This window comes from Podarcis tiliguerta, assembly GCF_965153285.1.
Source record: "Podarcis tiliguerta genome assembly, chromosome: 6".
In the NCBI taxonomy this organism is placed as follows: Eukaryota; Metazoa; Chordata; class Lepidosauria; order Squamata; family Lacertidae; genus Podarcis; species Podarcis tiliguerta.
This window is the reverse complement of record NC_139539.1, coordinates 22,686,063-22,699,312: the sequence shown is the minus strand read 5'-3', so window position 1 is coordinate 22,699,312 and position 13,250 is coordinate 22,686,063. Positions and strand designations below refer to the sequence as shown.

The following is a 13,250-nucleotide window of genomic DNA, read 5'->3' as shown; positions in this document are numbered from 1 at the left end:
TCTCTCTTCTTGTCCTTCCCTAGTATCTCACTTAAAATCAGAGGGTTTTCTAATCCAACTCCCTGCAATGTAGAAATCACAACTAAGGAATCCTTTTATTCATTTGATATGAAAATTCTCCTGACAAGGGAACGTTTGTCAGCAACTCCTGACTGGAACAAAGAAAACACAAAAGTGTTTCTAAGTTTTTCTGATGGAACACAGTCTGATGGAATATATGAATAATTTCCAAATCAGGGATGTTCTGCAACAAATATCATTCTTTTGCATATATATATATATATATATATATATATATATATATATATATATTTAAAATCATTTAACTGTTTGGTATCTCTTGCTCTGTGGAGTTAATGTGACAACAGTGACTTAATTCCGCTTTGCTAGGAAGGATAAATTGATAATATTTCCTTCAGAAGAGCATTTTCTGGGCATTGGAAAATTGTATTATTTGCCACAAGCAGAAAGCACTTAAATGCCTTCACATTTAAAGCACAGCACATGGGTTGGTACCTGAATGCAAAATAAATCTCAAAACAAGAGTTTCAGGAAGTTTGACTGAGGAAGGTTCATAAATAAACTGAACCAAATTTCTTCTCCATTCCCAATATCTGCCCCCCAATATCCCAGTATTTGTTATATTTACATTGTAATTCTTGGCCTACTGTATATCCTTCCAGATATAAATTGCCAGCAGCTGTCATTGTCCTGTCATCTTGGGATGAAAGCTGCTTGCAGGGAGCAAATTCTGAATCATCCATCCATTATTCAATTGTCTCTTTGAGCTCAGAGAAACTATGGAATGGGTGGTAATTCTAATTGCCATTCCAAAAATATTGTAGCTGTAGTGTTTGTGGTCTGTCCAGACATGCCCGATCAGTAATTGAAACTCCCTGCCTAGGGGGCAGTTCCTGCCATAGCTTGATGGAGTCTTAGCTTTGTCTGTGCAGCAAGTGGTAGCTGCTATATGGAGTTGTTATCAGAAATCAATACTACTGACACTTTCCTGCTGCTTCCTAGCATTTGGGGAAACCTGCTGGTTTCCTCACACAGTGAGTACCCTTCCCAAGCCCGCAAAAGTGTTTTGAGGGGGGGGAACATAGTTCCTGCAAAATGTGAGTAATGGGGGGGGGAGGGGGTAAAGGTAAAGGACCCATAAGGGATGCAGGTGGCGCTGTGGGTTAAACCACAGAGCCTAGGACTTGCTGATCAGAAGGTCGGTGGTTCGAATCCCCGCGATGGGGTGAGCTCCCATTGCTCGGTCCCTGCTCCTGCCAACCTAGCAGTTCAAAAGCACGTCAAAGTGCAAGTAGATAAATAGGTACCGCTCCAGCGGGAAGGTAAACGGCGTTTCCATGCACTGCTCTGGTTCGCCAGAAGCGGCTTAGTCATGCTGGCCACATGACCTGGAAGCTGTACGCCAGCTCCCTTGGCCAATAAAGCGAGATGAGCGCCAACAACCCCAGAGTCGGTCACGACTGGACCTAACGGTCAGGGATCCCTTTACCTTTACTAAAGGACCCAAGGATGGTTAAGTCCAATCAAAGGCAACTATGGGGTTGCAGCACTCATCTCACTTTCAGGCTGAGGAAGCCATCGTTTGTCCACAGACAGCTTTCTGGGTCATGTGGCCAGCACGACTAAACCGCTTCTGGTGCAACAGAACACCATGACAGAAACCAGAGCACACAGAAACGGCGTTTACCTTCCCGCTGCAGCTGTGCCTATTTATCTACTTGCACTGGTATACTTTCGAACTGCTAGGTTGGCAGGAGCTGGGACAGAGCAACAGGAGCTCACTCTGTTGTAGGGATTCAAACTGCCAACCTTTCAGTCAGCAAGCCCAAGAGGCTCGGTGGTTTAGACCACAGAACCACCCACGCCTCTGAGAATGTGAGTAACTAAGCATTTATTGCATGAAAAAATAATTGCCTAGAAAAGAGCTCATCACTCATGTATTGTGGGGGCTGAAGCCCCCATGGTCCCTAAGGGTTGGGTCCTGTGTTATGGGTGGAATTCAGCACCATGCTCTTCCAATCGTTCCATCTATTGAAGAATTTGAGCTCCGCTTGGACGCTTTTCTGAGGGCTCTCCCCAACTGTCCTCAAAACACTTTGTGGGGATGGCTAGGTCAAGGAAGGGGGAAAGCCCTGTTGTGCAAGCAGAACTCCTTTCACTGGGCTTTCGCTGACAGGACTCAGGATGCCAATCCTGCCCTTAATTTATTCCCACCCCCCAAATGTCAGTGGCAGGTGGGGGGAAATCATGATCAGGGGTGCAGTGAGACAGGACTATTCAAGCCATTCTCCACACACTGAAGTCCAAATGCAAACCATCCCACAAACACAACATTCAGCGCTGGGGAATCGGAGACTGCCTGCCCACCTACAGATTGTTTTTTGGATCACAGACACCTGGAAGCAGAGTTGAAGTTTCCTCTTGAGGTTTGGAATGAAAGGAAAAGCTGATATCAGCACATTTCCTGTGAAATCTCAGGTGTTGGACCACTGCAATTTCCACGCTTCTCCCAGATATCTCATTGTCAGTGTCTGGTTTTTTTTACACTCCATGATGATTGAATTGCTCCATGGAATACACCAGATAAGCTATCCATGTTTGCTGCTCTTTTTGACACTGGGAGGTTTTGTAAGGCTTTCCAGTGTTGCAGGAGAGTGTCCAGAGAGATCTTTTGCAATGCTGATTAAGACAGAAATGACCACATCTTCTGCTGTTTTATAGCAGCCATAAGTCAAGGGGTTCAACAGACAAATATATAAGCCTAGGGGGGAAGTGACGTTTCTGCACTGGAAGAAGACAGCATGGTCTTCAAGGAGAAAAGAACATACCTCCCACTTTGGAGAGCTGACAAGATATTTGGGAAAGTTTAAACCCAGGCTTCAGCCTTAGTCATCTTTTTTTTTTTCATTTAATATTTATTAAGTTTTCCCTCCTTTACTTTCATCTCAATTTTTATCTTAATATTTTGGCTTTACCCTTCCCTCTCTTTTACCACTATTTTTCCATAAACTTCATAGCTTTTTTACTATAAGCCACTTAGCTTAAATCCAGCATCGTTCTAACATTCATTAATTTTACAATATTTCTGTAAATAGTCTTTAAATTTCTTCCAATCTTCTTCCACCTGATCTTCTCCCTGGTCTCAGATTCTGCCGGTCATTTCTGCTAGTTCCATGTAGTCTATCACCTTCATCTGCCATTCTTCCACGGTGGGTAATTCTTGTGTCTTCCAATACTGCGCAATCAGTATTCTTGCTGCTGTTGTGGCATACATAAAAAAAGTTCTATCCTTTCTTGGCACCAATTGGCCGACCATGCCCAGGAGAAAGGCCTCTGGTTTCTTGAGGAAAGTATATTTAAATACCTTTTTCATTTCATTATAGATCATTTCCCAAAAGGTCTTAATCCTTGGGCACGTCCACCAAAGATGAAATAATGTACCTTCAGTTTCTTTACATTTCCAACATTTATTATCGGGCAAATTATAAATTTTTACTAGCTTAACTGGTGTCATGTACCACCTGTATATCATTTTCATAATACAGCCTTAGTCATCTTCAGGGACAATGTCATGAAGACCTTGACCACCTTTCTCATTGCGGAGGTATCAGTCTGGGAGCTACTTCTGTGCGGAGTGTGATCTGACTCTGACTGCAGAGGAATGCGTATGAAATACACAACTGCAAAAAGTATGTTCAGGTAATAAGACCCACACCTAAATAGGAAAGGAATGTAGCTCAGTGGCAGAGCACATGCATTTCAGAAAAAGGTATCGGGTTCAAATCTCAGCAAATCCAGGTGAAGGAGGTAAGGACAGGTGACCCCACCTAGGCCCAAAGTCACCCCCCCCAACCAGGCCTCAAAACTGTCCAAAATTCCCTTTCTCCTAAAAATCCAAAACAGCTTTCTTTGCTCTTCTCTGCTTTTCTCACAAGATGCATAGGAAAAATGTTATTCTTTTATCAGTACGAGAAGGCTTCAAAAGGCTACTGAATAGGCTCTGTTCAAAGCAAGCCTGAGAACTGACTTTTATCTCATTCAGTTGCAACATCTTTGGACATGCTGAACCGTGAGACTCCTCGACCCCCTTGGCTTCTCACCCCCCCCTTCCCAAAGACAGGCGCTTTCTGTACACGCTCAGGAACCTTAACATGGGGCAGGATTCCTGAAGAGGGAGGAGAAAGGGGAGGGAATATATGCTCTGTGCAAATGACTCTGAACTCGTGCTTGTTTGTGAACTATCACACTTGCTCCTTCTACCAGTTCATGGATGGTAGAAACAAAGATTTTCTCCTAAACTATTCCTTGAGTGTCTGTTGACTCCCATCTCCCTTTCCCGGGCGCAATATTTTTCCCAGCCGAGGGCAAAGCCTCATAAGGCTACACAGGTAGAGCTATTATGTTGCACCTCATTTTGGACTTTGGCTGTGGTTCTGGCACTGCCCCTGTTAATTCCTGGCTGCATTGCCTGTGTGCTACCTGAATGAGGACAATGCCGTCTGGTTACCACTGGCTCATGTGAATGAGCCCTGAATCATGCATGCTGATGAAGACTAATACAGAGGGAATGGTAAAGGTAAAGGGACCCCTGACCATTAGGTCCAGTCGTGACCGACTCTGGGGTTGCGGCGCTCATCTCGCTTTACTGGCCGAGGGAGCTGGGGTACAGCTTCCGGGTCATGTGGCCAGCATGACTAAGCCGCTTCTGGCGAACCAGAGCAGTGCACGGAAACACCGTTTACCTTCTCACCGGAGCAGTACCTATTTATCTACTTGCACTTTGACGTGCTTTTGAACTGCTAGGTTGGTAGGAGCAGGGACCGAGCAACGGGAGCTTACCCCATTGCGGGGATTCAAACCGCCGACCTTCTGATCGGCAAGTCCTAGGCTCTGTGGTTTAACCCACAGTGCCACCCGCATCCCCAGAGGGAATGGTACTGCATGAAATTTCTTGCTCTGGAATCGCTCCCAGTTCTTAGAGAACAGTCTGAAACTTATTAGCATGTTCATTAAAGAGGTGGTGAAAGAGAGCAATTGGCCGTTGGCAGAGGCTGGCTTTCAGTAATCAACTTCCCTGTTTCTGCCTTGTGGGGAAACCTCTTTCCCAAGCTTGACAGTTGCGTTTTCCTTGCCAAATCAGCCCAAGAAATGAAGCAAATTCACAGTTGCAGCTAGGACCAGGGACCTATACAAATACAACTAGTCCTTTTTCCAGACCAAAGGTATGAAAATGCTAGCTTCCCATCAAACTTAAAAGCCACATTCTGAGGGTGCCATGAAGACTCTTAGCAGTTTGGGCAGAGAATATGGCAGTATTGGTACATATCTATTCTTTAAATGTGTATTGGCCATTTCATCACACACCTTCAGCTGTCACCATCAATCCCTCTCTTGGGAAATGTTTGCTAAGATTGCTAAGAATTTGAGGTAAGTCTTGTAGACCCCCAGCAAAGTTTCCTCAATTTTCCAGCTATATGAAATGGCAGCTAATGTGCTGTGTGTCCCCTTTTTCCAAAGCTATGCACAAAAAAACATAAATTTCTGCCTGGAACCCTCTGCAAAGTGTGCCAGTTGAGACACAAGTGCTAACCATCCCATGAGGTTGGCTGCCATTTTCTTCTTTGTGTGCAGAGCTGCCTTTGTCCTGTCACACCTTAGAACTGGCAACATTGAGGTGCTGAGAGCAACAGAGTTTTTGTGGCCGAATCCAGATGTAACCAGAAGACCTTCGCTGCTGTCAAACATTGTTGGGTTCAGGCCCAGAAATGAATGTCAAAGGCTCCCTGGGGGGGGGGGGGGGTGTAGAACTGTCTTCTTTTTGTTTCATGCAGTAATATCTCTGCTGAAAGGTAAGTGCTCCAAGCTACAGTTTCTAGCTCAACCCAGACATGATTAGAATACTGTTCCTCGATCTAAAAATAATGGCATGTGGGCACCAAGGGCACAATTACTGGCCTTGAACTGTGCCTGCACTTAATAAAATGAGTCACACCTACACTACTTGGAAAAAGGGACCTCTAAAGTGGCATTTCCCAAACTATAAAACTCTGGAGAATTAAACTTTGTGCAAGATGTTAATAGATTTTAGCACCATACTTCCCTCTGGTGGCAACTTGGTGAGCTGTCCAAACCCTCCTACCTGAAACATTGTACAGTTTTTTGTCAGTGAGTCTTAGAACTTCCTTTTGCTGTATCTATTTGACTTAGCCTTTCAGATGCCCACTTTGAAACAACTGCCTCAGGCAGAGGTAACATATTGTAACATACCACCCCAATCTCCCCAAGTGGTGCAAAGTTTCAGGGGTTGCAGGCATGTTGGCCAGGGTCTGTGCTCCCTTTTGGGACGATGAGGCATAACAGAGACTGTGATGCCCTTATTCCCTTATGGGGGACACAAGAGCCCTTATAGAGTCCTTTGTAGGTTCTCCATCGGTAGGAGAAAATAACAGAGGCCAACCAGAGAATATGGAGCAGCAAAGCAGCTAGTAAGCCTGATCTTTATTGAAACTGCTGCAACAGGGTGCTCCTCTCACATGCAGGAAAGGAGGAGGACCCAGAACAAAAGTGTGCCTGCCCTTATATAGACATTTTAAATTGCCTTCCCTGGAGCTCAAGACCACCCCTCCATACATCATACATACATCACAGAAGGGGTGTAACCCAAGACCACCCCCCACAAACATCAGACCTACATCACAGAAAAGGTTGTCTACAACAGAAAGAAATCTGAGAGCGTTGTTTATCTCCTGTCTGGGAGGTTACCTACTAATGGTCACTTGATTGGATACCCTGGGGAGCCTGGCCAGTCTTTTGTAATGACAAATGCTTAGTTCCTGAGCCAGGTCAGGCTCACACCCTGTTCATATGTTAAATGTGCCGTTAAGACAGGATTTGTGAAGGAAAAGACAATGGGGAGGCTTTTCCCTTCAACCTTGCAGAGTCAATTTGGGAGGGACAAAACGGTTTCAGGACTTTTTCTGTGGGGTTTCAGACATGTGGTTTATATATGCAGTTATGAACACTTATCTTTTATATATATATGTAAGACCTTATTTTTTTTCTTCACCTTTATGATACAGTATATGGTTTATTTGTGCATAAATGCAACCTGTTCATGGATGAAGGGATTGCATAGCCTCTAACATTTCCCCAATATAAATAGGGACATCCTACTCCATAATAATAATTTTACTGTTTACACCCCGCTCATCTTCCAACACATATAAAAACATAATAAAACACTAAACATTATTTTTTTTAAAAAAAAAAAACCTCCCCTATACAGGGCTGCTGTAAGATGGCTTGGGAGTTGCATAACTCCATATCCTCCATTATTTCTCTGATGAAAACAGGGACGTCCTAAGGGAAAGCGGGACATTCAGGGATCAAATCAGAAATGGGGACAGCTTCTGTAAATCCAGGACTGTCCTGGAAAATAGGGACACTTTGAGGGTCTGGGATTGCAGAGGATAAGAAGCAGGAGGCCCAGCCACGAAATTAAAAGATGCCTGCTTCTTGGGAGAAAAGCAATGACAAACCTAGACAGCATCTTAAAAAGCAGAGACATCACCATGCCAACAAAGGTCCGTATAGTTAAAGCTATGGTTTTCCCAGTAGTGATGTATGGAAGTGAGAGCTGGACCATAAAGAAGGCTGATTGCTGAAGAATTGATGCTTTTGAATTATGGTGCTGGAGGAGACTCTTGAGGGTCCCATGGACTGCAAGAAGATCAAACCTATCCATTCTTAAGGAAATCAGCCCTGAGTGCTCACTGGAAGGACAGATCCTGAAGCTGAGACTCCAATACTTTGGTCACCTCATGAGAAGAGAAGACTCCCTGGAAAAGACCCTGATGCTGGGAAAGATGGAGGGCACACGGAGAAGGGGAAGACAGAGGACGAGATGGTTGGGTAGTGTTCTTGAAGCTACCAGCATGAGTTTGACCAAACTGCGGGAGGCAGTGGAAGACAGAAGTGCCTGGCGTGCTCTGGTCCATGGGGTCACGAAGAGTCGGACACGACTAAACAACTAAACAACAACAAGGAACACAAGTGGGCTGCCTGTGACCATCTGCTTATCCACTGTGTGAGCAGAATGCTGAGAAACGTGGACAATGATCCACATTCCTTTGATATGATTTTCACACTCCACCCCCCTGCTATGATCATTGCTAACACTGAACACAGCGATGTCCAACCGGTCGACCATGATCAACAGGTAGATCCCTGGTCGATCATGGCCGATAGTGGGATCCTTATCGATTCGGGATTAAAAGCAATGTACAATGAATGTTTTATAATCTTCTGCCGACGTTAGTTGGCCTTGTTGTTTTTTGCGCTTGTCAGAGTTGTAGTTAATGGATAGCTTTTCCCCCCTACTAAAAGAAGCTCAGTAACTCTGTCCCCCCCCCAAAAAAAAGCTCAACAACTTCTTTTGCCTCTCCCCCCTAAATAAAACTCCTCCTCCTCCAATGACAATGGGTAGATCACTGCCAGTTTTTTTTAATACTGGGAGTAGATCACAGTCTCTTGGGAGTTGGGCATGCCTAATAGAGGCTAACCAACCAAGAACCATGTTGGCCTGTAAACTGGATTGCATAGGTGTTATGTACTGAGTGGAATAGGATCCAAAATGCAGCAGTCTGATCGGTCCACAGGAGCCAACCAATCCAGCTCCAGGTGGAAGTGAATCCGCGACCTGATTGGCCTACAGGAGAATCCCGGAATTAGCCAATCAGGTGGGGCCCATTGTGTAAATAATGTACCGGTATATAAAGCAGACATTCTGGGGGAACTTCCATTCCTCCTCACCATGCTGAATAAAGAGCATGAAATCCATTCTAGACTCCCAGTATATTTCAATAGGCTAAAAGGCCCAACCATTTCTGGGGTGCTCTTCTGCTCCATGCAGCAGACTCAGTTTCTCAGATCATTGCTTAGTATAAATTGCTAAAAAGAAGAAGAATGATGAGATAAAATAATTACAAATGGCAAAGCTCTGATCTAGACAACTTTATTGGAAGATTTGTGTTTCAGCCGGATCACGCCGAGGTTCCATTGGATGACTGTGGGAGCAAGTTGTCTCCTTCTCTGCAGAAGCATCCTGTGTCTCAGGTACTTTATACTGGATCCACACAGCGCAAGGCGCAGTCAGAGAAGCAGCACTTCTTCACCCCTTTGCACTGAGTGTCATGAGTACACTCACCCCTCAATACTTTTGGACATTTGAAAACTTTTTCAGGGCAGTTTTTAGGCTTTTCTGTAGTAAAGATGGGTGACAACACATAAGCATTATACTTTTTCTTTTTAAAAAATGTTCTACCCATAAAATGATCCACCCATAGCCACGTGGCTCATTTTTCAAAGCCCTGAAGATTAGCATTTAGGGATCGACTTGTCTGGGACCTAAGTGAATGAGGGAACTGGAATCGTGCCATTTTTAGGTTCCAAAGGCTCTTAGACATACAAGTTAGTAAGCAGATGTGGAACATCATTTCATGCAATTGGCAAGCCACATGAATAACTATACTAATAATTTATTATTTATACCCCGCCCATCTGGCTAGGTTTCCCCAGCCGCTTTAGGCGGCTCCCAACAGAATATTAAAAACACGATAAAACATCAAACATTAAAAACTTCCCTAAACGGCTGCCTTCAGATGTCTTCCAAAAGTCAGATAGTTGTTTATTTCCTTGACATCTGATGGGAGGGTGTTCCACAGGGCAGGCGCCACTACCGAGAAGGCCCTCTGCCTGGTTCCCTATAACCTCACATCTTGCAGTGAGGGAACCACCAGAAGGCCCTCAGAGATGAACCTCAGTGTCTGGGCCGAATGATGAGGGTGGAGATGCTCCTCCAGGTATATATGAATGCTCTGGACTAGGTTTGCCTGGTAGTTTGCTCTTGCTTTGCCAGCTGTGAAGCACTATCTGACAGCCATGTTTCATGCCCTGAGCTCCGTCTCTGGCTCATGCTGCCTCCTCAAGTTACTGACCTTCTGGACCCCAGACTAGAAAGCATACACTCTTGAAATGGATAGGTTAAGGCTGTCCACAGACCTGGCATGATCCCCAGCCTGCTGGATCATACCGAAGTATGATTGAGTGCAGCCTTCTATCTCTCAGTGGCCAATCAGATGTGCCTATGAGGCCGAGAAGCAGGAAAGCGACACAAAACTCCTTTCCCACTCATGGACTCCAACATCAGCAGCAGAGCAGCCTCCCATGAGACAGTGGTGGACTCTCCTTCCTTGGAGGTTATTAAGAGGGGAAAGGGCGGGGTATAAATATCCTTAGTATTGTTTTATTATTAATCATTAAATTTGCATACCACCCTATAACTGCAGGTTTCAGGGGAGGTTCACAATATAAAAACACAGAATAAAAACAGAAACAACAGAATAACCCCTCCCCCCCAAAAACCCCCCCACCACCACGTTTTAAAACGGCATTGGATGACAATCACCCCAAAGCCTAGTTAAAGAGGAACAATTTTGCCTGGTGCCTAAAGGTGTATAATGAAGGCACCAGACTAACCTCGCTGGGGAGAGCATTCCAGAAATGGGGAACCAATGCAAAAAAGGCCCGTTTTCATGTTGCCACCCTCCGGACCTCTTGTGGATGAGGCACATTAAAAAAGACCTGGCAGAAGATTATAGTATTATTATTATTATTATTATTATTATTGCAGTAATATCATGACCAGTAGCTATCAACCATAGAAAAGCATAGCAAACCTAAGCATTGTACAGTGATACAAAATACCTTACCTTTCTGTGTATCAAGACATTCCGAACCCCAATAAGCAAAGCAGCATTTCTGTTTTCCTTTACAATCAGCATCTTTATTGCATTCATTAAAATTCTTTACATCTTGTTCAGTATCCGGTGGACAGTGATCTGGTTTCACTGCAACAGAGAAAATTCAAGGTATCAGACAAAACAAGGTTGTGCTGCAAAAACGAGACTCCTGCACTGTTGTAAGGATCTGTATTATCCTGGGAGGAATGATCCCTGCTCTCCTCCTCTGATGCTGTCCAGGGGGTTCTCCCGCACCCCAAAAGCCAGTGGGGGAGGGGGAGCTGCATAACCCTGCCTCCTCATCCGCACAAGTTTTCTGAAGCCATTGATTCCCTACACTTGCCACACCCTGTGAAGTACCAGTTGTTGCATCGGGATGGGAAGCTACTCTAATAACAACTTTCAGAGCATCGTAAGCACAGGAAGCTGACAAAAAACTATGCTGGTATAAGTTAAGGGGGCATAAACTACCCCAGTCCTGGAATGCACTCAGGGCACCAGGGAGGGAGTACAGTGGACACTCAGGTTGTGAACGTGATCCATGCGAGAGGCACGTTCACAACCCGCAGCGCCCCATCTGCGCACGTGCAGGTTGCGATTCGGCACTTCTGCACATTTGCAAAGCGCGATTTAACGCTTCTGCGCATGCGTGAGAGTCAAAACCCGGAAGTAACCCGTTTCAGTACTTCCGGGTTTGGCGCAGTGCGCAATCCGAAAACACGCAACCTGAAGCATCTGTAACCCGAGGTATGACTGTAATGCCGACTGAGTCTGCTACTGCCTGGCAAAATGGAAATAGGAACATCATCCCCTTGGGATGATGCCCACCTGTTAACATGCCGGGGATGTTTCCCAAGCACCCTTATTGGGTGTGTATGAACTGCAAGGTTGGACACAGCTCATGAGAAAACAGTGTGTGATCAACTGCACAGGAATGCAATGGACAGGGAATGGTGCACTTAGTGTGGCAGCCAACCAGAATGCCCCAGGCACACCCAGGACGCAGCCCACCAATCATGCAGCTACACGCAGCAACAGGAAGGCCAGATAAACAAAGGCACGCGGAGGATTAGAACACACTCTGCACTCCACATAGCACAACACACAAGCATCCCAGACGTGCACATAGGTTGCCACCCCCCCACCCCCCAACATATGCCCACAATATCCCCCCTAGAGGCAGGAACTGGAACACCATACCATTCACAGGCTGTAGGCAGGTTTTGCCGCAGGGGCCTGGGCAGCATTTCAGTGAACTTGGGCACTGAGTGTCGTTCAAGCACCGGTTCCCAACGGGTTTCCCATGGCAGATGGCATCGTTGTGAGGACAGTCCCCAAGTTTAACTTAAAAATGGGAAAAGGAAGAATTTCAGTGACACCAGTGAGAGTGCAGGAATAGTTATGAGCATTTTTCAGAGAAAACAAAAGAAGGGAGAAGATGCAGAGACAAATGGAGAAAAGACCTTGGCAGTGAAAAGAAAAATAAAATTATATATTTTCCCCATCATGTTTCTGACCTCCTGGTTTTTCTTTGGGGTCAGCTGGTTTCTAGCCAAAGGATAAGAAAGACACACACCTGCAATCTCAAAGTTGCATAGATATTATTTTTGGGGACCCAAATGTACTACTAGGATCCAAATATATTATCAGCAAATACTGTCCATCTTCTCCTCACATTTAATTTGCTAATTTCTTTAAATAGATCCTTCTCCCACTTTTCTGGAGAAAGTCACAAAGCAGTTTGCATAGAAATATTTTTAAAATGGGCATGAATAATGAATAATGTATAATGAAACAGACAAGCACTGCAGGAGAACTGCATTATCTCCAGCTGCTTATGTGTTAGGAAGTAAACCCTCACAAAGCCCATTTGGGAGTCCCAACACAACAAGACCTTTCTGAGCAGTTCCCCTCAAGACTTACTGCCAAAAAAAGGACGTGCCTCGTTTGCGGCACAAGTGGGTGGTGCCACTTGGCACAGGATGAAGAAGCCAAGGAAGATGAAAATGCTGGTCGACATCATGGTGCTGTTAGCAACTGCCCCTCAGTCGGCTGATTAGAGATGGCCAAGGTGGACATTTATATATCCTTTGGCATATAGCTTTGGAATGGAGGGGCTACAAAGCATCCTCTCAGAAACAAGCCAAGACTCTTGTTTTTCTGGCTTTTCATGTTGAGGAACAGGTAGATTGTGTCCAAGGCCCATTTAATTACCAATTTAGCAAACATTCCACCTCCCAGGGGAGTCCGGTAAAGATGAAACAACTGTCTTCAGCAGAGAATTCTTGGCTCATCAGAAAGTTCCCAAGATTCCTCAGGGGAAGCCATGGTGGCAGCTGAACGAATATAAAAGTGGTATCATTTGGCAGTACAGAGATGCTCCAGGTATTCTTCTGATCTGTCTCCTACAGGCTACAAGAGGGGACATTA

General features: G+C 45.0%; 1 protein-coding gene across 1 annotated transcript; it reads right to left on the bottom strand.

Moving 5' to 3' along the window:
• Positions 1-9,018: 9,018 nt before the first annotated feature.
• On the bottom strand, positions 9,019-12,881 carry LOC310679149 (uncharacterized protein). Its single transcript, XM_083443925.1, has 4 exons — positions 12,744-12,881; positions 12,021-12,164; positions 10,791-10,928; positions 9,019-9,280 (listed from the first exon to the last, which is right to left on the bottom strand). The coding sequence occupies exons 1-4, from the start codon at positions 12,841-12,843 to the stop codon at positions 9,141-9,143; spliced, it is 522 nt and encodes a 173-aa protein (XP_083300051.1). The 5' UTR covers positions 12,844-12,881; the 3' UTR covers positions 9,019-9,140.
• Positions 12,882-13,250: the final 369 nt, after the last annotated feature.

What these genes read in the sequence shown, in the direction of transcription:
- LOC310679149 (XM_083443925.1), bottom strand. Translation starts at nt 12,843, where the DNA reads ATGATGTCGACCAGCATTTTCATCTTCCTTGGCTTCTTCATCCTGTGC. An exon ending in GGCACGTCCTTTTTTTGGCA is followed by an intron (nt 12,165 to 12,743) that starts GTAAGTCTTGAG and finishes CCCATTTTTAAG; the next exon opens with TTAAACTTGGGGACTGTCCT. An exon ending in ATGTCTTGATACACAGAAAG is followed by an intron (nt 9,281 to 10,790) that starts GTAAGGTATTTT and finishes TCTTTACTACAG; the next exon opens with AAAAGCCTAAAAACTGCCCT.